Below are 24967 nucleotides of genomic sequence, written 5' to 3' on the forward strand. Positions count from 1 at the left end.
ATCATGCTGGACAGACATTTTGAGGGCCCCCATCCTGGGCATTGGGACTGTTCCCTGGAGAAGCTCCCTGGTTAATTGTTTGCTGGGGCTCTTGATTATGCCACAGCCCTTCCTTCCTTGGCCGTGTTTGAAGCAGGCATTGGAGAATAATCCTTGTTGGCAGCTGAACAGCTTCCTCACACTGCTTCTTACTCATAGGAAATTGAGAGCCCAAGGCTGGTTTTAATCTTAATTGGATAGTTTTAGTTCTGCTCATGGTTTCTTTGGCTGTGTGATTAATTTATTGTACAGCTTCTCTGATTCCTTCCTGTTAGTTTCATGTGCCAGTAGCCATACTGACATTAGATTTGCTATAATTCTTTGCATTCTTATTCCTTTCATGGCTCAGTGCGTAAAGAATATGCCTACAGTGCAGGAGACACAGGTTCGATGCTGGGTTGGGAAGATCCCCTGGAGGAGGAAATGGCAACCCACTCCAGTATTCTTGCCTGGAAAATCCCATGGACAGAGGAACCTAGTGGACTACAGTACATGGGTCACGGCTGAGCGACAAAGACACACATTCCATCACATTCTTATCCCTGTTTCTCTACTTGAGTGCAAATACCTTGAGCTTATCAATCATTGATAGAAGAGTCATAACCTTTGAATACTTTCCCCATGAGCCATTTTGTCCAAGTGCAAGGACTAACTGGATGTTATATCCTTAATTGTACGCCTGGTTTGAGATACCTTAGTGCAGTCATATTTTAATGATTTGAGTCTTGCTTCAAGGCCAGCTTTTAACTTCTCTTTGTTGTTCAAAATATTTATCAATTTTATCTTTTACAGTTTTGAGTTGAAGCAGTTACCTCTTCAAACCCTAAAAGTCCCAGTATTCAAGAATTCTATTCCCTTTTATTCCTGCCTACAAACTACTTTTCCTTACACATCTTAAAATACCTTGCTAAAATCTGCCAGCAGTAATCAAAACAAAAAACTAATGTTCTGTTTCCTAAACCTCTTCCCTTAAGAGCTACAAGTTTGTAATCTTCTCAAGTCAAGTTTCTGTTACAGCAGCACCCTAATTTTAGTTACCAGTTACTGTTTTGGTCAAGGTAAGTTATGCTGTGGCAGCAATCCCCCAAAATCTCAGCAGCTTAACACAGTTGTTCTTACTAATGTTATAGGTCCAGTGCAGGTTGGTAGCAGGCTTTTGTTCATCAGAGTCACTCAAGAACCCAAGCTGATGGACCATGTACTTTCATAGTCATCTTGGCAGAGCTGAAGATAAGGAAATTAAACACTGGGTATCAATATTTCTGCTCATATGTCATTGTCCAAACAAGCCACAAGGCCATACCTAACTAGATGAGGCCAGGAAGAGCAACATACCCATATACCTAGGAGGAGAATTGGAATATCTGTGAAGAAGTTGAATGACTACCTTCTGTTCTCTGTGATTAATTTAAACTTTGATAGATAGCTTCATGTACTTAATTTTTGTTTTTACTGTTTAGGAAATACATCTTAGGAAGGTAAATAAAACTGTGATATATAATTCTCTTCCCATTATTTCTCCTTCCCTTCCTTTGTCCCTGCTAGAGAAATAGTTTTTCCCCTCCCTCTGTCATTACTATTCTCAGTATTACATGCTTTTTTTTCCCAGTCTTTTTATACCATTTCTTGAAATAGCCACCCAAGTTGAAATGGCAAGTGAAAATCTCACCTTCAGGGATGACAGTAGACATTTTCTTTTTGTGTGTTTAATTTCATTTGTTACATCTTTCTCTTTGCTCTGAACTTACTTTATCATACATTCCCAGTAGATTTCAGTCTCTTCATGATGTGTTCTGCTCCCAACCCCCAGTCACCAAGTTTCTAAGTAATTTTTCCACAGCATTCTGAGAGGAGAGGAGCTCTGCAGAACTTAAAGATTTCCAGGCACAGACTCTTCTTCTAACCACAGCATTTATTATTCTTACTTTCATGCCTAAGTATCACCTAAATCCTTCCCTAGAAATGTTTGGAATTCACACTGGGCCTTCTGAGCCAGGGCTGAGTTCACTTTTGGCAGGTATTTGGTTTGCACTTGGGGCTTCCCGAGACCAGAGTTCGATCCCTGGGTCAGGAAGATCCCCTGGAGAAAGGAATGGCAGCCCATTCCAGTATTCTTGCCTGGAGAATTCCATGGATTAGGGGAGCCTGGCTGGCTACAGTCTATGGGGTGGCAAAGAGTTGGACACGACTGAGTGACTAACACTTTTACTTTGTGCTGTACTTAAAACCAAACTTTTGAAATGTTCACTCTTTAGGTCCACGTTAAGTTGTGCTTGTCTTTGTCACATTGTGGTTCCTCTTGTTTTCTGTAATTACTTCCCCTGATTTCTTCTGTGTTCTTACTATGAGTACCAGTTTCTGCTGCTAGTTTATTTTCCTGTCATGACAATCTGTCATGCATAATCCTGAGTCCTTAAAAATCATTTTTGCTTTCACAAAGACAAGGTCTTGAACCAAAGGAGAATGATGTTTGGGTTATACTACATCCTGCTTGTAGGATGCATCTGACCAGTTATCCACCCTTGTTCCAAGCTGTATCTTTAAATGGACTTCTTTCCTTTAGCAACACTGTTGCTGGTGCTTCTGATTTTGAGGTTTTTATGGCAAGAGAGGACACTGAGAAAGTGTTTAAATTACAGTCCTCTGTTACATTTTAGTATCTGCATTGCTACTAGACTTGGATATGATCAAGATTTCTACAGTAGGAGATATTAGGTTAGTGCAAAAGTAATTGCGGTTTTTTTGTGTTGTTGAAATTTGCCTTTGTACTGGAATACATTCTTAAATAAATGTGGTTGTGTTATACGTTATTTTAATGTGCATTTCTCAGTTTTTTTTTCACTAATGACTTGTTATGTGCAGTTTGTTTTTTATTTTAGACTGTGGAAATGGCGTTAGACAAAAAGTAAATTCGAGTGATTTTCTTATTTGAGTTCAAAATGGATTGTAAAGCAGCAGAGACAACTCACAACAACAATGTATTTGACCCAGGAACTGCTAACGACCATACAGTGCAGTGGTGGTTCAACAAGTTTTGCAGAGTAGTTGGGAGCCTTCAAGATGAGGAGTATAGTGGCCGGCCATCAGAAGTTGACAAGAACCAATTGAGAGCAATCATTGAAGCTGATCCTCTTACAACAATCCAAGAAGTTGCTGAAGAACTCAGTGTCAGCCATTCTGTGGCCATTTGGCATTTGAAGCAAATTGGAAAGGTGAAAAAGCTTGATAAGTGGGTGCTTCATGAGCTGGTCTGAAATAAAAAAAATCATTGGAAGTGTCATCTTCTCTTACTCTGTGTAACAGCAGCAAACCATTTCTTGATTGGATTGTGATATGTAATGAAAAGTGGATTTTATATAACTGGCGATGACCAGCTCAGTAGTTGGAACAAGAAGAAACTCCAAAGCACTCCCCAAAGCCAAACTTGCACCAAGAAAAGGTCATGGTCACTGTTTGGTGGTCTGCTGCCAGTCTGATACACTATAATTTTATGAATCCTTGCGAAACCATTACATCTGAGAAGTATGCTCAGAAAATCAATTAGATGCACTGCAAACTGCAATGCCTGCAGCTGGCATCAGTCAACAGAAAGGGTTGCATTCTCCACAACAGCACCCAACCACATGTTGCACAACCAGCACTTCAAAAGTTGAACGAATTGGGCTATGAAGCTTTACCTCATCTCCCATACTCACCTGACCTCTTGCTGACTGACTACCACTTCTTCAAGCATATTGACAATGTTTTGCAGGGAAAACACTTCCACAACCAGTAGTATGCAGAAAGTGTTTTCCAGAGTTAGTCAAATCCAAAAGCACAGATTTTTACACTGAAAGAATAAGCAAGCTTATTTCTCATTGGCAAAAATGTGTTGATTGTAATGGTTCCTATTTTTATTAATAAAGATTTGTCTGAGCCTACTTACAATGATTTAAAATTCACAGTCTGAAACCGCAATTACATCTGCACCAACCTAATAGAACAGTCACCTTAGTCGGGCACTAGAGTGATGCCTTTTGGAGTGTTACCATAGTAGTCACTTCCAAATCTGAATACTTTTAGGACAGATCAGTTTCACTTAATATTAGGAGATATTAAAGCAGATCTTTTATTAGTGTATTGTTTAATTTCTTGATTTCCCCATATTTGTATTTGTGTATTCATTAAAGTCTCTTCAGGCTAGAAGACCATGTTCTATGCCTCCTCAGGACACAGTTACCTCATACAACTACCCCCAGAAGGTAATCTTTTTTTTTATTTTGCAGTTAGTTGAAGTGGCCTGAGCAGAGGAAAATGAATTTTTTCTTTTTGTTCTCTTTTCCCTTCATCATACTTCAGAGAAGCTGCTTATATTCATATTTTAAGTATTCTTGTACTTCCTGGTGCCTGGCACAGTATTTAGTAAATTTATTAGCAAATTGATCATCTACTGTTTCAGACACTTTTCTACCTGCTGACACTAAAGTATTCATAGTCTGTCTACTCTGAACCTCTTATATAATGAATAAGTTAATGTCAGTTACCTGTCAAGTCTGTGTCATTTCCTGATAATTAAAATGTAAAGCTTTCCTATAGAATGGGGAGCTGGCATCAAAAAGGTAGCTGAAACCATAGGAGTTAGTAAGATCATCCTGGGAAAAGGAAGAGATTGAGAAGAACTTCTAGAACAGAGCCTATCACCATTTAAAAATGGGTAGGGAAGGAATAGCCAAGGAGGGAGGAAAGCAGGAGAATGTATTATTATGGACGTCCAGGAAAAAAATATTTCAATGAATAGTCGTGTCAGTTGCTGCCAAGCAGTCAAGCAACATAAGGACTAAAAAGAGTCTACTATGACTTGTTGTCATGGAGATCATTGTGACTTTGAATATAATTTCTGAGAACCAGAAAGGGTAGTAACCACATTGCAATGGTTAATAAGAAAATGGAGACTGCAAGTAAGGATGGTATTCATGAAGAAGAAGCTATTATCATTTGTTGAACATCTCTCTGTGTACAGCCCTGTATTGGGTGCTGTGGCCTAATCAGAAAAACAAATTGCAGTCTTACGGAGTTTTTTTTTTTTTAAAAGCAAAGAACACTTTTTTTTTTTAAAGTGTATTTGTATGGGGAAATATATATGCATATTAAAAATACAATATAAATTTCTGGATAATATTCAAGAAACCCAGAGGTTACTTGTTAAAGAGAGGAGCTAAGCAGATAGAAGATGGGTTGGAGGGAAATTTTTCATTGTATATACAAGTTTATGCTTGGTTTTTGAATAATTATTACCTTTCCAGAAAAATATTTAAAAAGTAAAGCTCTCAAAGTAATCTGGGATCTTCTAAAAGAAATAACCTTCCTATATTAGGTTTACATGAAGATTGACTTCTTGGTGTTATCAGAATACTATTTCCTGAAATTTAGGATCAGATAAGAGACTAATATTATTTGAGAAACCAAACTTAAGAGTTCTAAAATTTCTTCAACACTTACAGGTGATGGTAAATTCTGCAGCAGTTGCAGCTTCCTGTGCCAATAATGTTCCAGCTCCAGCCTTACCTAACTGTGCAGCTGCTAATCAAGCTAGTAGTACCACTTCAGTTTCCTCACAGAATGCTATACAGCCTCTGTTTGTATCTCCACCTACACAAGGCAGGCCAGGTAGGTTATTAGTGGTTGCTTACTTTGGAAGCCTCTCTTTCTATTCAGGGACATGCACATACAGCAATTCTAGTGATTAGATAAAATTGAATCTCCAGTATTAAGTTTGTTTAACCTACTAATAATGTATGTTCTATAGTTGAGGAATCCATGAGATTTGAGAGGACTTCAAATTTTTTTCTTATAAATTTGGCTTTGATATGATTTCATAGCTATCATTTTGCTACCCCATTGAAAATTTAGAGTACTTGTACTAGTTTTTCAAATTTTGAGTTAAGGTTTATTATAATAAAATTAAGGTAGAGGTGTTTCACACACTTACAGAATGAAAAGTTTGACTCTAGAATTTAAGAGATCTAAGTTAGAATCTTGGTTTTACAACTTACTAGCTATGTAACTTTGGACAAGTTATTGAATCTTTCTTACCTGTAAACTTGGAGGTACTCATAGTACCAGTTTATGAAGTTGTTGTAAAATTTCATTGAGTTAATATAGTTTAAAATTCTAAAGAGAATTCTGAGAAAGTGGTGGCAACCACAGCATAGCTTTTTAGTCTGTGTCACCAAATAAAAATGGAAATAGCAAAACCAGAACCCATTGGACAATGCTTAACAACAAAACTAGGTGACAAGGTCTCCCCATGAACCTTAAAATTTAAGCAGGTAGGGACAAACCACCAGGCATGAGACCTGCATGCTGTCAGGGTCTATATGGGAGCAAGAAGACAGAAGCACCGGGGATGTTGTCTGATGAACCTGAGAACAGAAGAACCCTGAAAGAGCTAATAAGAATTCACTGAAAAGTGGGGCAGCCAATTTGGAAGGAGCAGCTAAGGCTGGAAAGGGATTTGAACTCTCCAGTACTCGGTGAGTGCTTTGGGTACACGGTAAAGGGACTGAAGGGCTTGGAACAGTTTGGCCTCTAAGAACTCTCAAAACTGACCTTGGCAGGACTACCTTTTGGGATAGTATTCCTCACTGGGGAGAAACTCCTGGGAGTAGAATCAGAACTGATGAGGATAGGGAAAAGAGCAAGTCCAGACTGAAGTTGTGGAGAACAGAGCCAAGGAATACTAGAAAGTAGTCATATTTTAAGCACTATATAAAAAGCAATTGAGAGTCATATGAAGTTAGAAGAGCTTTCTTGTATTCCATCTCCTTTCAGAGTTTGTGAAAAATAATTTCACATAAAAATGAATGAAAGAAAAGCCCTACATAAACATATACAGAGGTGTTTTAAGGGGAAAATGATGATATCCCTGTAGACAGTAAAAGCATGTCATAAATGTGTATACTAAACAGAACTTAACTATTTCAAAATGAGATAAAGACATTAATAAAATAATACAAAATATTAAAACATAATAAATCAGGATTAGAAAAATTCAGAGGAGGTGAAAGAACTCAGAAAAGTATTAGAAATGGAAGAAAGTCATTTTGATAATGAAGACTAAACTACAAAGAACATGACCGAGTATATACAATAGATAATGCTTTAAGAGAAAGATGTAAAAGAGGGGGTAAATCTAAAATGAAAAAAAAAAAAAGACTCAAAAGTGACATATTGAAGTTAGGCAAAGGATATCCAGCACTGATAGAAGTTCTGAAGAAGAAAACCAACGTAAGGGAAAAGAGTACTAAAATCTACAATTCAGAAAATTTTCCTGACATTAAAAAAACTTTAGAACCACATACTGAAACAGCACTCAGCATAACTGAGAATACTGAGCCAGAACAACCAACACCAGCATATTCTAGTAAAACAACTGGTCTTAAAGTACTTTGTTTATCTAGATAAAAGAGCCTGTGGAGTATAAAGGAAATAAAATGATAGTCATCCAACTTTGACAGCAGTGCTTCAGCTAGAAGAAAATGGAGTGACATTTAATGAAAGGATACATGAACCAAAGATTTTATATCCAACCGAACATTTTCAGGCTTAAAGGGTAATATATAAGAATTCAGAGAATATTGTTTTCATGAGTACTTCTTGAAAAATCTACTAAAGATACGCTTTCAAGCAAGGTAATCACTAGCCACATAGGATACTTTATTAATAATAATTACTATTAAGTAAAATAAATCTTCAGTTGCTCAGTCACACTAACCACATGCCAAGTGCTCAAAGCCACATGTGGCTAGTGCACTGTACTGGACAGTGCAGATACAGAATATTTCTGTCAAGGAAAGTTGTATTGGATGGACAAAGTATTAAAGAATGAATTTTGACTTTTAGACCACCAAAACAGAGACATCAACATAAGACTTGATTGTGAATATTAAATATGTATTTACACAAAATAAAGGCTGAGAGGTTGATGATACACTATGTAAAAGCCTTATGTTTGAACAATGTAGATATAGCTATTTTTAAAAACAGCAGAATTGAGAGACAATATGCTAAACATTTTTTAATGCTTTCAATAAACACATGAAGTTTTGTATAGCAATCTATACTTACTTGATATTCAGAGACTATAATGTCAGCTACACATGAGTATGGGATATTCCAATTTTATTCCCTGTGTCCTTGCACTCCAGGACTCAGTATGGAAGAAAGTTAATACAGATACATACTAAAAAGGCTAAGGAAAAACTTTTATGGTATTATATCACATTTCAATTGGAAATATCAATATGAACTTGAAGTATTTTAGCTTTAAATTTATTTCCTAGCTCTGTCTACTGAAAAGGCCTAGAAACAATGAGTATCTTTAGCATTCAGTTTGTGACACTGAAATACCATTTCTCACTTCAAAGCAAATAGCTTTGTGGAGAAATTTCTGCTTCCAGGTTTGGGCAGGAAATGTTCAAGATGAGCCTGGATCATCTTGTCATGCTAGATGTCAAGGAAGCTACCAAAGAGTACTGGGATCATATCAAAAGGACTCAAGAGCCATTTTAGAGAGGTTCTTACTAGCCAGAGATGCAACAGTTTGAGCTTGAATAATGATCATTGTAATAGGTTGGGACATATCAAATATATTTAAAAGTTCCTGATATTTTAGAAATTGATTCCCTTGTGATTAACAGATATAAATAACTATACATAAAATAGATGGAAAAAAAAACCAAGGATTTACTGTATAGCACAGGGAACTCTATTCAATATCTTGTAATAACATATAATAGAAAATAATCTGAAATATGTATATATAACTAACAAAAATTGGTTCTCAAGAGGATATGAAATAATTCTGTTTTCTTGAAAACTGGACAATATAGTGAAAGAATCAAGTATTTATCCTACCTTTCTTATATGAACTTTCCTACTGGGATAACCAAATAGTAGATGAGAGGAAGTATTTCTATATATTAGTATTCTGATCAGTAAAAAAAAGAAGTGGCAGAATATGCTCATCTTGCAGTCCTTACTGACTGAATGGATGCACATTAAACAGCAATAGTTGTTAAGACTGCAAAGATAGTGAGACGTTACCTATAAACTATTAAAGGAATCAATCTTGAGTCTGATCTAGTCTTCTGGATCTAGTTGCCTATTTACAGGAAAGACAAGAACATGTTGAAATGCACAGTGAGTATGTAATCAGCAAAATCTAGACTGGGAAACTCAACAAGTCAAGGGTTCCTTGAAAGAAAAATTGAAAGGAAATGACAGGGATGGAAAAAGGACCAAGAGATTGAAAGATGTTCAGGATCTCAATTTTTAAAAACTTCCTTAGGGATGCATATTTGGGTGACAAAATGCTTAAAAATACAAAATGATTACTATGAAAGCCAGGATAATGATTGATTATGGTGGGGTAAGAGAGTGGTAGTGGCTTCCCAGCTGACGCTAGTGGTAAAGAACCCACCTGCCAATGCAGGAGATGCCAGAAACAAGGGTTTGATCCCTGGGTGGGGAAGATAACCTGGAGGAGAGCATGGCAACCCCCTCCAGTATTCCTGCCTGGAGAATCCCATGGTCAGAGGAGCCTGGCAGGCTACAGTCCATAGGGTTGCAAAGGATCGGACATGACTGAAGCAACTTAGCATACAGCACTCAAGACTGTGGTGATTGTGATAGAGTGTATGGAATGTTTCTGAAATGGCTGGCAAACTTTTCTTTCTTAATCTGAATAGTGTCCACTTGAAACGAATTTGTTGGATTTGTTTTCTATATCTGTTTTATTTATAATGTAAAAATTGTGTGCTTAGCCAGTGCCTCGAACAAAACATTCTCTATATGTGTGTGTGTGTATGTGTGTGTGTGTATATATATATATATGTTCATTAATGTTCTCAGAAATTTTCCATTGAAAGTGTTAATGTAGACAGTGGTTTTTATACTTTGTGCTAATAATTGTTGGGCTTTCCAGGTGGCTCTAGTGGTAAAGAACCTGCCTGTCAATGCAGGAGGCTTAAGAGCTGCAGGTTCGATTCCTGGGTCAGGAAGATCCCCTAGAGAAGGGCGTGGCAACCCACTCCAGTGTTCTTGCTTGGAGAATCCCATAGACAGAGGAGTCTGGCAAGCTACAGTCCATGGCATCGCACAGAGACACGAATGAAGCAAGTTAGCAGGCATGCATGCTAATAATAGTAAGGGAAAGTGTTGGCTACCTGCTTCTAGCAGATGTCTAAGCTTAAAAAACAAGCGATACATGAATCAAACATTGTAATACCCCATTTATGTAGAATAATTGAAAACTATTCTGTAAATTCCAGATTTGTGTTTTTTGTCAGTCAGTCAGTTCAGTCGCTCAGTCATGTCTGACTCTTTGTGACCCCATGAATCACAGCACGCCAGTCCTCCCTGTCCATCAACAACTCCTGGAGTTCGCTCAAACTCATGTCCATCGAGTTGGTGATGCCATCCAGCCATCTCATCCTCTGTCGTCCCCTTCTCCTTTTGCCCCCAATCCCTCCCAGCATCAGAGTCTTTTCTAATGAGTCAACTCTTCGCATGAGGTGGCCAAAGTATTGGAGTTTCAGCTTCAGCATCAGTCCTTCCAATGAACACCCAGGACTGATCGCCTTTAGGATGGACTGGTTGGATCTCCTTGCAGTCCAAGGGACTCTCAAGAGTCTTCTCCAACACTACAATTCAAAAGCATCAATTCTTCGGTGCTCAGCTTTCTTCACAGTCCAACTCTCACATCCATACATGACCACAGGAAAAACCATAGCCTTGACTAGATGGACCTTTGTTGGCAAAGTAATGTCTCCACTTTTCAATATGCTATTGAGGTTGGTCATAACTTTCCTTCCAAAGAGTAAGTGTCTTTTAATTTCATTGCTGCAGTCACCATCTGTAGAGATTTTGGAACCCCCCAAAATAAAGTCTGACACTGTTTCCACTGTTTCCCCATCTATTTCCCATGAAGTGATGGGACCAGATGCCATGATCTTCATTTTCTGAATGTTGAGCTTTAAGCCAACTTTTTAACTCTCCTCATTCGCTTTCATCAAGAGGCTTTTTAGTTCCTCTTCACTTTACATTTCTAAAAATGTATGCTGCCTTTGTTTTACTTTTTGTTGTGTCTCTTGTGAACCTCAGCTATAACTCTAATATGTAATGAGTGCTTTTTAGTTGTTCTTTATCATTCCTGTCAGTCCTCTAGATAAAATTCATGTTTCCCCTTGTTCTTCACATGTGTCTGTCTGGCAGCCCCATCCCATCTTCCTTTAAGTCACTTCTTACCTGCCAGGTAACTAGATGCTATGATTGCTTTTATTATGAGTGTCTTCATAGGCATTAAATCCTGTTAACTGATTTTTTTGGTAACTGTTTCCAAGTCTTTTGCCAGAGCCAGAACTAGTGACTCACTTGCTTTGGGTGCAAAATTTAAGGGAGTGTTAAACACATAGCGATCAAGATAAATAACACTTTAATGCACTATATGAAAAAGATTAATGCAAAAAAAAAAAAGAATCCATGATACACAAAGTATCAAAAATTTTTAAAAAGACAAGAACTCTCGGCCAGACTTAGGATGAGGTGAGTGAGGCAGTCACTGTTGGGGTCATGCAAGTGCAAGCTTGGATTCTGTCTTTTAGAATTTTGATATTTTATTCATCATGGATTTTTTTTATTTTAATTTGGTGGCCCTTTAAATTTTGCACCTCACTGCACTTTGGTTCTGGCCCTGCCCATTGATCTCTAGAGAATCCAAATCTTCATGTTCTCTTCTGAAATGTCCTGTAGCAGCCTGCAGCTGCATGGACAAGTAAATAAACTTTCTGAATGCATTTCATTGGTTTTCATTCACATTTTAGAAAAGTTTGCTTCCATTTTTCTGGATCCCTTCTTTGAACTATGCCTGTTAAGCCTCTTTGGAGCCCCAGTAAATCTGTGGATGAGATACTCATGCATCTCTAGAGCAACTGAAAGTTTTAAAAGTTCTTTCTTATGGAGTATATTATAATATGCATTTTAAAATAAAGGTGAGTTCAGACAAAGTAACCACCAAATTTCTTCTATCCTTGATTCTCTCAGGCCCATGAGAACTTATTTAGCTATTGGTATGTCTAGTAGTTGGTTTTTACCTTGTAATCATAATCACTTCCTCTTTTTTAGCTAATTGAACTCATTTCAGTTGCTTTTTTTGAAAAAAAAATATGGTGTTGAGTGCTAATCTAGAAGAAATGAGTGAGGCTTTGTTGAAGCCATTATTTTATAGAAAACAAATCCATAAAGTCCTTAGAGCATTTGTAGATGTTCTAAAAATTAAATTCCTCTTCTAAAACTATAAAAGTGGAGATTTCTACATGCATGACAAAACTCCAAAATCAAAAGTTATTTGAACAATTTTTTTAAATGTACTGTTTAATTTAGATACAGTAAAATTCATTTTTGGTGCCCTGTTCTATGAGTTTTAACAATGCATTGTACAACCACCACCAAAACCGAGAGAGAACAGTTCATTGCCCCCCAAAGAGTTAGTTATCAAGTTTTAATCACCCCAAGACTTACATTTCCTTTTACTGTTGGCCTGTAGCTATATAGAGGTTATATTGTTGTTGTTGTTAAGTCACTAGGTCCTGTCCAAATCTTTGTGACCCTATGGACTGCAGCACGCCAGGCTTCCCTGTCCTTCACTATCTCCCAGAGTTTGCTCTAATCCATGTGAGTCAGTGATGCTATCTAACCATCTTATCCTCTGCCATCTAACCATCTTATCCTCTGCCACCCTCCTTTCCTTTTGCCTTCCGTCTTTCCCTGCATCAGGGACTTTTCCAGTGAGTTGGCTCTTTGCATCAGGTGTCGAAAGAACTGGAGCTTCAGCCTCAGTCCTTCCAATGAATATTCAGGGTTGATTTCCTTTAGAATTGACTGGTTTGATCTCCTTGCTGTCCAAGGGACTCTTGGGAGTCTTCTCCAGCACCACAGTTCAAAAGCATCAATTCTTTGGTGCTCAGCCTTCTTTATCGTCCAACTCTTAATATCCGTACATGACTACTGGAAAAACCATAGGTTTGACTAGATGAACCTTTGTTGGCAAAATGACGTCTCTGCTTTTTTAATATGCTGTCTATATTTGTTAATAGCTTTTCTTCCAAGGAACAAGCGTCTTTATTTCATGGCTGTACTCACCGTTCACAGTGATTTTGGAGTCAAAGATCTCTCACCGTTTCCATTGTTTCCCCATCTATTTGCCATTAAATGATGGGACTGAATTCCTTGGTCTTTGTGTTTTGAATGTTGAGTTTTAAGCCAGCTTTTTCACTCTCCTCTTTAACCCTTCCCTAGAGGCTCTTCAAGCTTCCCCAGTGGCTCAGACGGTAAAGTGTCTGCCTGCAATGCAGGAGACCTAGGTTTGATGCCTGGGTTGGGAAGATCCCCGGAGAAGGAAATGGCAACCCACTCCACTACTCTTGCCTGGAAAATCCCATGGACGGAGGAGCCTGATGGGCTACAGTCCATGGGGTCGCAGAGTCGGACATGACTGAGTGACTTCACTCACTCACTCATCTGCATATCTGAGGTTCTCGATATTTCTCCCAGTAATCTTGATTCCTGCTTGTGATTCATCCCAGCCAGCATTTCACTTGATGTACTCCACATATAAGTTATATAAACAAGGTGACAGTATACAGCCTTGTCTTTCTCCTTTCCCAAGTTTGAACCAGTCCATTGTTCATGTAAGGTTCTGACTATTTGCTTCTTGACCCACATACAGGTTTCTCAGGAGACAGATAAGGTGGTCTGGTATTCCCATCTCTTAAGTATTTTCCACAGTTGTGATTCACACATTCAAGGATTTAGTGTAGTCAGTGAAGCAGAAGTAGATGTTTTTCTGGAACTCTGTTGCTTTCTCCATTATCCAGTGAATGTTGGCAACTTGATATCTGGTTCCCCTGCCTCTTTGAAACCAACTTGCACATCTCGCTTCACATACTGCTGAAGCCTAGCTTGAAGGATTTTGAGCATAACCTTGCTAGCATGTGAAATGAACACAGTTGTTCTATGGTTTGAACATTCTTTGGCATTACCTTTCTTTGGGATTGGAATGAAAACTGATCTTTTCCAGTCCTGTGGCCACTTCTGAGTTTTTCAAATTTGCTGGCATATTGAGCACAGCACTTTCACAGCATCATCTTTTAGGATTTGAAATAGCTCAGGTGGAATTCCATCACCTCCACTAACTTTGTAGTAATGCTTCCTAAGGCCCACTTGACTTCACACTGCAGGATATCTGGCTCTAGGTGAGTGACTACACCATCGTGGTTATACAAGTCCTTAAGACCTTTTTTTATAGCTCTTCTGTGTATTCTTGCCACCTTTTCTTAATCTCTTCTGCTTCTGTTAGGTCCTGTTTCTGTCAGGAAACTGTTTATGTCCTTTATTGTGCCCATCCTTGCATGAACTATTCCTATGATATCTCCAGTTTTCTTGAAGAGATCTCAGTCTTTCCTATTTTTTTGTTTTCATCTACTACTTTGCATTGTTCATTTAAGAAGGCCTTCTTATCTCTCCTTGCTATACTATGGAACACTGCATTCAGTTGGATATATCTTTCCCTTTCTCCCTTGCTTTTTGCTTCTCTTCTTTCCTCAGCTATCTGTAAAGCCTCCTCAGACAGCCATTTTCCTTCTTCCATTTCTTTTTTCTTTGGGATGGTTTTTGTCACTGCCTCCTGTGCGATGTAGCCTCCATTCATAATTCTTTGGGCACTCTTGTCTACCAGATCTAATCCCTTGAATCTATTCATCACTTCCACAGTATAATCATAAGGGACTTGATTTAGGTATTATTTGAATTGCCTAGTGGTTTTCCTTTCTTCAGTTTAATCCTGAATTTTTCAATAAGCAGTTCATGATCTGAGCTACAGTCAGTTCCAAGTCTTATTTTTGCTGACTATGTAGAGCTTCTCCATTTTCAACTGCAAAGAATATAATCAGTCTGATTTTGGTATTGACCATTTGGTGATGTCCATGTGTAGAGTCATCTCTTGTATTGTTAGAAAAGGTTGTTTGCTATGACCAGTGTGTTCTCTTGACAAAACTCTGTTAGCCTTTGCCCTGCTTCATTTTGTACTTGAAGGCCAAACTTGCCTGTTAACACCAGGTATCTCTTGACTTCCTACTTTTGCATTGCAATCTCCTATGATGAAAAGGACACCTGTTTTTGATGTTAGTTCTAGAAGGTCCTACAGGGACCTATTACTTCTGATACTTGGCCTTAAATTCCTTTTGCTAAATTTCCAGAATAACAATTTCAGCTTATGTGGACAACACTTATACTAAATTAAGTGTTCTAAAACTCTGAATTTAAACCTTTATTGACTACTGAGCCTAAACTTTCTATAGTTCTGAGGGTTAAAATTATAATACAGGTAACACAGTGATACGGAAAAGGCAATGGCACCCCGCTCCAGTTCTCTTGCCTGGAAAATCCCATGGACAGAGGAGCCTGGTAGGCTGCAGTCCATGGGGTCACAAAGAGTTGGACATGACTGAGCGACTTCACTTTCATGCATTGGAGAAGGAACTGGCAACCCACTCCAGTGTTCTTGCCTGGAGAATTCCAGGGATGGGGGAGCCTGGTGGGCTGCCGTCTTTGGGTCGCACGGAGTCGGACACAACTGAAGCGACTTAGCAGCAGCAGCAGCAGCAGCAACACAGTGATAAAATTTAGTACTTGAATTTCTAAGTCAGCTAAGATGTTCAATTAAACTTGAAAGGTTGTATCAATAATCTTTCAAAAAATTTTAACAGATTTATCTAACATGGTGTATATATATATATGGAGATATTTATTTTTACTAGGTTGGAGCTTCATTGTTTCCTTTATCATCATAGGGGAACATATTGATATTTAAACAAAATTGTATTTAAATTTCTTATGTCAAAAACTGTGAAACTCCTAAATGAATCTTGTTTTTAAACTATAGTAACAGTTACAGAAAATTAAAGAAAATAAAGTGGTTTCATGTAGCCTGTTTTAGATTCTGTAGGTCATCACAAATGGAACTGTTATGATTTAGAGTTCTCTATATTCCTCTGATACTACCAAGTAGAAATCTTCAAGGATTGCTTAAATTTGTAATCTGTGCAATTTAGTCTCTCCTATTAGTGTCTACATCTTGTGATTTTGCAGATGCTTGAAAACATCCTTAACTTTGTATTAAGCTAAGTAAAATTTTTGCCTTAATAGTATTTATGTAACTGTTCAAAATCTTAATAGTCAAACCTTGTAGCTTCCAGTTTTCAGTTTTCCTTTTAATGTCAAGTAATTTCCTTAACTCAAAATAACCTATATTGAACTTGTTTTCAGTTGGCATGTCTAAAAGAATATGGACAGTTTGCCTTCTGAGTTTTTGTTTTTAAGTCAAACCTTAAGACTTAGAGAGTTGCTTGTTGAAATTGAGAACACAAAAGACATAGATGAGCTCCTGCTTATAAGGTGTTACAGTTGTGGCATCCCTACTTCGTTTGTTTCTTTTGTAGTGATTGCTTCACCATCGTATCCATACCTCTCTGCTCCTATTCCTGCTGCTGCTGCCCCTCTACCACCTCCACCTCCTCCATTACCACCACCAACTCCTCCTTCTCCTCTTGAGGTAGGAGAGGCTTCAAACTTAGCACTGCCACCTCCACCTTATTCCTGTGATCCAAGTGGCAGTGATCTGCCTCAAGGTAAGTAGATTTTGACAGTTAGGTGAGGGTTATTTAGGTCTGTTTTTCTCTTTTTAATTTTAGAGCATATCTCTCTTTGGTTGACCAATGAGGGTAGGGTTGGGGGAACAAAAGGAAACTGAGAGCAGTGCTGGGGAAATGACTAAGGAAAGGAGCAACTGAAAGCTGAGAATATCTTTTGCATCATCGAGAAGAGGATGATTGAGCTGACTCATGCTGCTTTTCTAAGGTAGCTACATGTCTGCCCTAAAGAAGATTTGCAGCTGGGTATCTATTCTCAACTATTTTTCTTGAAAAGTAGGAGTTGATAACAAAATTTTCTCCATTTCTTTTATTTAATGCCCACACAAGTACATGAAATTGTTGCATTATTGATATTTAGGATTCCAACTGAATTTTGAGGAATTGGAAAAGGTTTTGGGAGAGGAGTTGCTGGGGACGTCTGGTCTGCCTTGAATTTCCTTAATTAAACTAAGGATAGCTTTCCATTGGAAGTTTGTTGTTACCCCTCAGTGTATCCCAAGAGAATTGTAATTGAAAGTTGTTTGTAGCTTATTTATACTTTCTTTTCATTTCTTTTTTGATGTAACTTTCCATTGATTCTTTTAACTGGTTCTCTGTTTTATTTTGTTCTTTTTTTCAGCCCCTAAGGTAGTCTTCAAGATCTTCAACTTCATTCTGTTCTTTTTCTCTTCCTTAAAAGTTGATATCAACTTTTATGTAGATGATTTCTAAATCTGTCTGGCCTTGGCTTCTACTTACTTGCTAGACAGTTTCATTTGGCTTTCTTTCTTTTATTTCAGATTCACTCTGTCTGTAATAAAATTCATCTTTATCTCCCTTCTTTCTTCTCTTTATGCTGTGTAAAACATTGACTCTTCTCCTTGATTTTCTATTTTGTTAATAATGTATTATTTCCACCTAATTCACCCAGGATCTAAACTCTGATCCCTTTACTCCTCTCCTTTCACCTACCTACCCTTTGACCAAGATCTTCTCAGCACATAATGCTGATTATTGCATTTTCCAACATTTTATTATGAAAATGTTTAAACATAAATTTGAATTTTAAAATGAATATTCATATATCTACCACCTATATTCCTTTGTAAACATTTAACTATACTTGCATTACTATATATTTCTGTTTTTTTCCCCCATCCATCTCTCTGTCCATCAATTAATCCATCTTTTCAAAGATGGATTTCAAAATAAGTTGTAGACATCATTCTTCCCCATAAAAACTTCAGCATACGTATCATTTACTAGAGTTTGGATCTATTTTTCTTTTGGTGTGATGCCTACTTATAATGAAATGAGCAAAACTTATGTGTACACTTGCTGAGTTTTGACAAATGAGTATGTGCAATTGTATAACCCAAATACCCATCAAGGTATAGAACATCATTATCTCACAAAGTTCCCTCATTCCCCTTTCCAGTCATTCCCCGCCCCTATCTCTACTTCCCCTTAGAGATAATCACTATTCTGATATTTTTCTTCCCTAGTTTTACCTGTTTTAAAATTTCTTGTGAATATAATCATACAATATGTACTCTTTATGAATGGCTTCTTAAACTCAATGCAGTGTTTTTGAGATTCTTCCATGTTGCTTCATATATCAGTAGTCTGTTTGTATTGCTAAGTAGTATTTCATTGTATAGGTATTCCACAGTTTGTCCATTCTCCTGTTGAGGGACACCTGGACTATTTCTAATTTGGGTCTGTTATGTATAAAGCTGCTATGAATATACTTGTAAAAGTCTTTGTGAACATGTGTTTTCATTTCCCTTGGGCAGATACCTAGGAATGAAATTTATGGCTTATAGATAAGTGTGTGTTTAGTTTTATAAGAACCTGCTGGTCATTATTCCAAACTTGTACCTTATCTCCTACTTTTACAAGAACTCTATGCACCTGGTTTTCTACTTCTAAGCCTTTTCTAACATGGTGAACCTACTCACATTCTTCCCCCTACCCCCACTCTTCCATCTAACTTCCTATTTAAATCCTATCATTTTCATGATCCCACCCCAATTACATTTCAAAGTGATGTTTTTCAGTTCTTATAGTCCTTGCCTGCCATTTTTTGACAGCTTGAGATATAATTCATATACCATACAAGTCATTCATGTAAAGTATATATAATTCAGTGTTTTTTAGTATATTCACAGATTTGTGCAGCCATCACCACAGTCTAATTCCAGAACATTTTCATAACCCCAAAAGAAACCCTGTATCCATTAGCAGTTAGTCTTCATTTTCTCTGGCCCTGGCAACTACTGTTCTGCTTTCCATCTCTAGATTTGCCTATTCTGGACATACAGTTCTGCCTATTCTGGAGTCGTATAATATGTGGTCTTTTGTAGGCTGACTTCTTTCACTTGGCATAGTGTTTTCAAGGTTCATCCATGTTGTAACATATGTCATTATTTCCTTCTTTTTTCAGCTGAGTAACAGTCCATTATATATAGACACACTTTATTATCTATTAGTTGATGGACATTTGGGTTGTTACTACATTTTTGCTATTGTGAATAATACTGGTGTGTATTTTGTATGCAAATTTCGTGTGGATGTGTGTGAATACCAAGAGGTGGAATCCCATGCCATTTGTGGGTTTACTTCCTGCTATTATCTTTTCATATTCTTCAGCTTGAGTATTAGGCTTTTATACTGTACTCCCACATGATAGTCAGAATACAAGCTCATTCTTTTAAAGAGGCAGTAAATACATTTGTATGTATTGGGAGTCTCCAACTTAAGAAGGGGAGGGGCTTTCTGAGAGTTTGTTAGTAAAACTCGTTATATTGATAAGAATATATGTGAATTCCAGATCAATCAGTAAAAATGCATATAGAGCTATAATTGAAATGCTAAGGCTATTCCCTCTTCTCTCATACATCTAGTTTTTGTTTATTTAAAGAAATTTTTAATTAAGTTCTATGTCTGGAGAAATTTTATCACCTTAGGGTATAATTTGAGTTACCTTGCTCATTGCCTCCTCTTTTTGGAGTTCTAGTGGTGGTATGTTTGTCATGTTAAATAAAAACAAGGTAGATTGTTTTAAACAGTGCTAGTTATCTTAGTGGACATCACTGATCCTGGCATTCATAGATCATTAATTTGTACTGTGTCTTAGCTCTGAAGACCAGTATGATTGTTTTTGTAGTAGATTTGTATTAAAATTCTAGTCTTGAGACAAGCAAGAAAATGCCTTTATTACATTCTTTCTAAGTATTTGCATAGTAGTATTCCTGTAACATCTGCCTAATATTGAGTAGAATTAAAATATGTATTTCTTGATTAAACCTTCAGTTAGAACATGATCTTAGTGTAGGTAAATGGTCACTTACTATAAGGAGGATTGAGGGTAGTGTTGATGTGGGAAGACTACATTTGTTATATATACATTAATAGTCGAAGAGAAGAGCTCTTTAAGTGGTAAGTTTTAATTTTTTATGTCATCTAGTCACTAAAATTTAAATATTTAATTTTAGATACAAAAGTTTTGCAGTACTATTTCAATCTGGGATTGCAGGTAAGAGTCCTATTAAAATTGCTTTGATTTAAAAAAAGCTATCTTAAAAATGTAAGCTGTTTTGATAATCAGACTCTTGAACCTTAAAACCCAAGAATACTTTGAGTGACCTAAAAGGTTTATTTCTGTCTTTATATCTCTGAAGGTGACCCAGGCCAATTTTGTACTTTAACCTCCTAGTGCTTCAGCTTCTCTTATAAAATAGTTGTTAAATTGTTGTGAATGGGGTCTCTATGCAGTACAACTTTAGCATATATTGGCTTCCATGTTTAACATCATATGCTGACTGTTCACTATGTTTTTCTTTCTCAAATGTATTATTCTATTTACTTAAAACATTTTTGTGGCTATTTCTGTATTTTATGTGAAGAGTAATTAGACTAAGTCAAAGACATTTAAAGAACTGTATTATTTTTAAAGCACTCGTGTTCATAGATACTTGCCAAAAACTGATTTTTACCACTTCCCTGAGTTGTAGAAAGGGAATATTGACAAATATCTTAATAACACTGAAAGGTATCTCTGATATCAGGTAAGAATTCTTTTACTTTATTCTTTTAGGGATCATTTCCCCCTGAAATACACTTCTGATAAAATAAGACGGCATATTTTCTGAAAAAGAATGATGCATCTTAAAATTTGTACAATGATATACTAAATTAGATAGTCTCTTGGATAATACTCAGATTAGTTTGTATTTCTCAAGACACTGATTTCCCTAAAACCTTGAACATATCATTTCCAAGAAACTATCTTCCCCGATAGGCACACATCTATAATTTAAGGGTAATGGAGTGGATTTTTGTTCTTGAGACTGTATTTCCTAAATGCAGTTTCAAGAATTGGAGAAATAAAATGCTTGCCCCTTCAGTTATGTTTATTATAGTCACATGTGGAAACAAAGCAGAGGCAGTTTTATTATTTATTTATTTTTAGTGTTTTTAAGTATAGTTGCTGTACAATATTATATGTTATGGGTATACAGTATAGTGATGTGCAGTTTTTAAAGGTTATGCTCCATTTATAGTTATTATAAAATGTCGACTATGTTCCCTGTGTTGTATAGTCTCCTACATTTTGTTGTTATTGTTCTTTGGTTGCTAAGCCATGTCCTATTCTTTTGCGACCCCATGGACTGTAGCCTGCCTGGCTCCTCTGCCCATGGGATTTCCCAGGCAAGAATTCTGAAGTGGGGTGCCATTTCCTTCTCCAGGGGATCTTCCTGACACAGAGATTGAACCCACATCTCTTGCATTGCAAGCAGATTCTTATGTACAATAGATATTTTAATATTTTCTCATATTAAAAGTAATAGCATTCATTATGGAGCATATGGAAAATACTAATGTGTAAAGAAAACTGAAATCACTTGTGTAATCAATGTACACTTTGATATATTTCCTTACAGCTTATTTCATAAAATATGGACTAGGCTATGTAATTTTGTAAACTTTTTAAGTTAAACAATATGGACACTTTTTTTTTTTGATGCCATGATTGTTTTATTGCCTGTATTGTATTACATCATGGCTGTATCATAATGCACTCTAGTTTCTTACTGTTGAATATTTAGGCTGTTAATTTTTTTGCCTATAAAAATAATGCTATAACAAATATCTTTATATACAAACCATTGTATATATCTCTAATTTCCTTAGAGTGCTTTCCTTAAAGAATTCCTGGTCCAAATATGAAATACAAAGGCTGCGAAAGAGCTTAAAGTTACTATAGAGAATAGATTTTCTAAATATCATGTCATTTATTTCAAAAGTCATTGTTATCTCACCTGAAAATCATGGCCTAGCTTTTTTTTTCCTCAGTGAACAATGGTACTACTTTAAGAAAAGAAATAGTAAAGTGTTTTTTTTTTTCCACTTTCTTGCCCAAGTGCTACCACCACAGCTACTGGCACTCCATGGTCTATGTGCCACAGATACAACAGCAGCAGCTTCATGCAGAGAATTATCCAGTCTATTCTGAGCTGCCACCTCTAGTAGATCAAACCATTCCTCAGTTATACAGTGAGGTGGAGAGACAAGATGGCACACAGGCAGAAGTGTCAGCAAATGGTAAGCATGTAGTGAGAAATTTTCTACAAGAAAGACAATTGAATTTTATTGTGTGTAACAGTAATAGCCTTCAGATGTTATACTAGACCAACATTTCTTTATTTTACATAACCATGTAACTGTGTATTGCAACAAAAGTGTAGAAATAGAAAGTCCAGTTTACACCTTTTCCTAAATTCGGTTCATTTAATCAGCTTTATTTTTTAAATTTTGCATACATATATATATATTTTTTTGAGAAGTAAATGGCAACCCACTCCAATATTCTTGCCTGGAGAAGCCCATGGACAGAGGAGCAAGAGTTGGACACGACTTAGTGACTAAACCACCCATATATATTTTTAATTGGAGGATAATTGCTTTACAATGCTGTGGTGGTCTCTTCCATACATCACTGTGGATCAGTCATAATTTTATATACATGTCTTCTCCCTCTTGAGCCTTCCCCCCCTCCATTTCACCCCTCTGGGTCGTCAACTGAGCACCAGGCTGAGCTCCCTCTGTTATACAGCAGCTTCCCACTAGCTATCTGTTTTACACATGATAGTGTGTATATGTCAATGCTACTTTCTAAATTTGTCCTACCCTCTCCTTCCTCCCACTGTGTCCACCTGTCTGTTCTCTACGTCTACATCTGCATTTGTTCGCTGTGAATAGGTTCATCAGTACTATTTTTTAGACTCCATATATATGTGTTAATATACTATATTTGTTTTTCTCTTTCTGACTTTCTTCACTGTGCATAAGAGGCTCTAGGTTCATCCACCTCACAACTGACTCTAATTTATTCTTTTATGGCTGAATAATATGTACCACGACTTTGTTATCCATTCATCCTATACCAGCATTTTTTAAAGCATGGTACATGAACCTCTTGGGGTCCCTTGGTACTCTTTCAAGGGATCCATGAGGCTAAAAGTATTCATTGTAATACATGGATTTTGTCTCTTTTGCTGTGTTTGATTTGCATTAAGGGTGCAAATATCAGTGTGGGTAGAATAGCTGGCACCTAAGCACAAATCAAAGCAGGGGCAACAAACTGTGCTAGTAATCAGCATCTTCACACATGCTTGATATAAAAATGCCAGCTTTATTTGTGTTTGATCAAAGATGTTCTTATTTTACTAAATTTTTAATATTTGAAAAATTGTATTTAATATTGTATATGACAAAATAGGAAGTATTCAGAAAGCTCTCTGCAATTGAATTTAAAAGAAAATGATTTGTGAGCTTGAGTTTCGAGCTAAACTAGCTGACTTTCATGGAACGCTACTTTTACTTGACAGAATGATAGACAAACTGTGGTTGTTCAGACTGGGGATCTGGCAGACATTTTCTCAGATGAACAACTAAGCCTGTAACTTCAAGAAGGGCAATGGATAGTATGTTTTTTTGTCAAAGATAGAGATTCCAACTTTCAAATATAAGTTATCCAGAATTCTAATTTTTATCTAGTAACCATGAGCTTGACAGCTAATACAGAATTATTTCTTTTAATAAAATAGGTGATGGGGGACTATTTATGATATAGTTTTTTACATTGTATAATGAAATGTGTCAACATGTGGGAGATCTGTATAACTTAGTGAAATAGTATTTTCACAATTACCATGTATAATCTTACCTGTGCATGATTTTGTAAAAGATGTCTGCAAGAAAAAATGATGGATTTTAATGTTAACAAAGTATGAAAAGTCCACATTGCGACTGACCTCTCAGAAATCACCACTTACCTAGTTTTGGTGTAGCATCAAAGAATATCTACAGTTATCTGAAAAGGCTAATTATTAAGACTTCTCTCTTTTCCAGCCACATATCTGTATGGCGCCAGATTTTCTTCATGTATTTCAACTAAATATATCACAATGTGTATGTGTGTTAAGTCGCTTCAGTCATGTCCAACGTTTTGCTACATGAGAGCCCACCAGGCTCCTCTGTCCATGGCATTCTCCAGGCAAGAATACTGAAGTGGATATATCGTAATAGATAAAATACAGAAGCAGATATGAGAATCCAGCTGTCTTCTATTAAGCCATACATTAGAGATTGCACAAGTGTAAAATAGTGCCACTGGTTTCACAGTTATTTTGGGGGGGGGCGAATAATACAGATTTTTATGAAAAATGAGTTTAATGTAATTGGCTTATTTTTATGTGAAATAACATATTTAACTTAGTTTAATTCCTAATGGGATAAATATTGATAAATATAACCCACATAAGCAAAAGCTATTTGAGATCCTCAATTTTTAAGAATGTAAAGGGATCCTGAGACCAAAGAGTTTGAGACCTCTGTGCCAGACCATAAGGATGCTTGCTTTTTCTGTCAGTTTATAGTATAATATAGATCAGGAGGCATTTTGAAGGGTTTAGAATAGGATCTTTGGACTGCCCATCTTAGAATCAGCAGGAGGTAGAACAATGTATACTAACCTAACCAAATCTGCTTTCCATTCCAGCAACTGCTACTTGATGGATGTGATTTCCACTAAGTTACCTAACCTCCCTAAGTCTGATTTTATGTAAAATGGGAAATAATATATTATATGACTTTCCAGACTTGTTATAAGAACTAAATGAAACCTTATATGTATA

The 24967-nt window shown here is 36.7% G+C and overlaps 1 protein-coding gene across 6 annotated transcripts in view; it reads left to right on the plus strand.

The window, feature by feature from the left end:
• LOC120881399 (putative bifunctional UDP-N-acetylglucosamine transferase and deubiquitinase ALG13) overlaps nucleotides 1–24967 on the plus strand; it is a 73295-nt gene that overhangs the window by 44463 nt on the left and 3865 nt on the right. For 3 of the 6 annotated variants that reach the window (XM_040265103.1, XM_040265099.1, XM_040265101.1), the window contains exons 19-23: nucleotides 4209–4280; nucleotides 5520–5685; nucleotides 16575–16763; nucleotides 20264–20304; nucleotides 22193–22373. In XM_040265103.1, the coding sequence (XP_040121037.1) occupies nucleotides 4209–4280; nucleotides 5520–5685; nucleotides 16575–16763; nucleotides 20264–20304; nucleotides 22193–22373 (649 nt within the window). The remainder of the gene's footprint in view (nucleotides 1–4208; nucleotides 4281–5519; nucleotides 5686–16574; nucleotides 16764–20263; nucleotides 20305–22192; nucleotides 22374–24967) is intronic. The other 3 variants (XM_040265104.1, XM_040265102.1, XM_040265100.1) reach the window with 2 other exon arrangements.

Source organism: Oryx dammah, unplaced genomic scaffold (genome assembly GCF_014754425.2).
Source record: "Oryx dammah isolate SB20612 unplaced genomic scaffold, SCBI_Odam_1.1 HiC_scaffold_23, whole genome shotgun sequence".
Lineage (NCBI taxonomy): Eukaryota > Metazoa > Chordata > Mammalia > Artiodactyla > Bovidae > Oryx > Oryx dammah.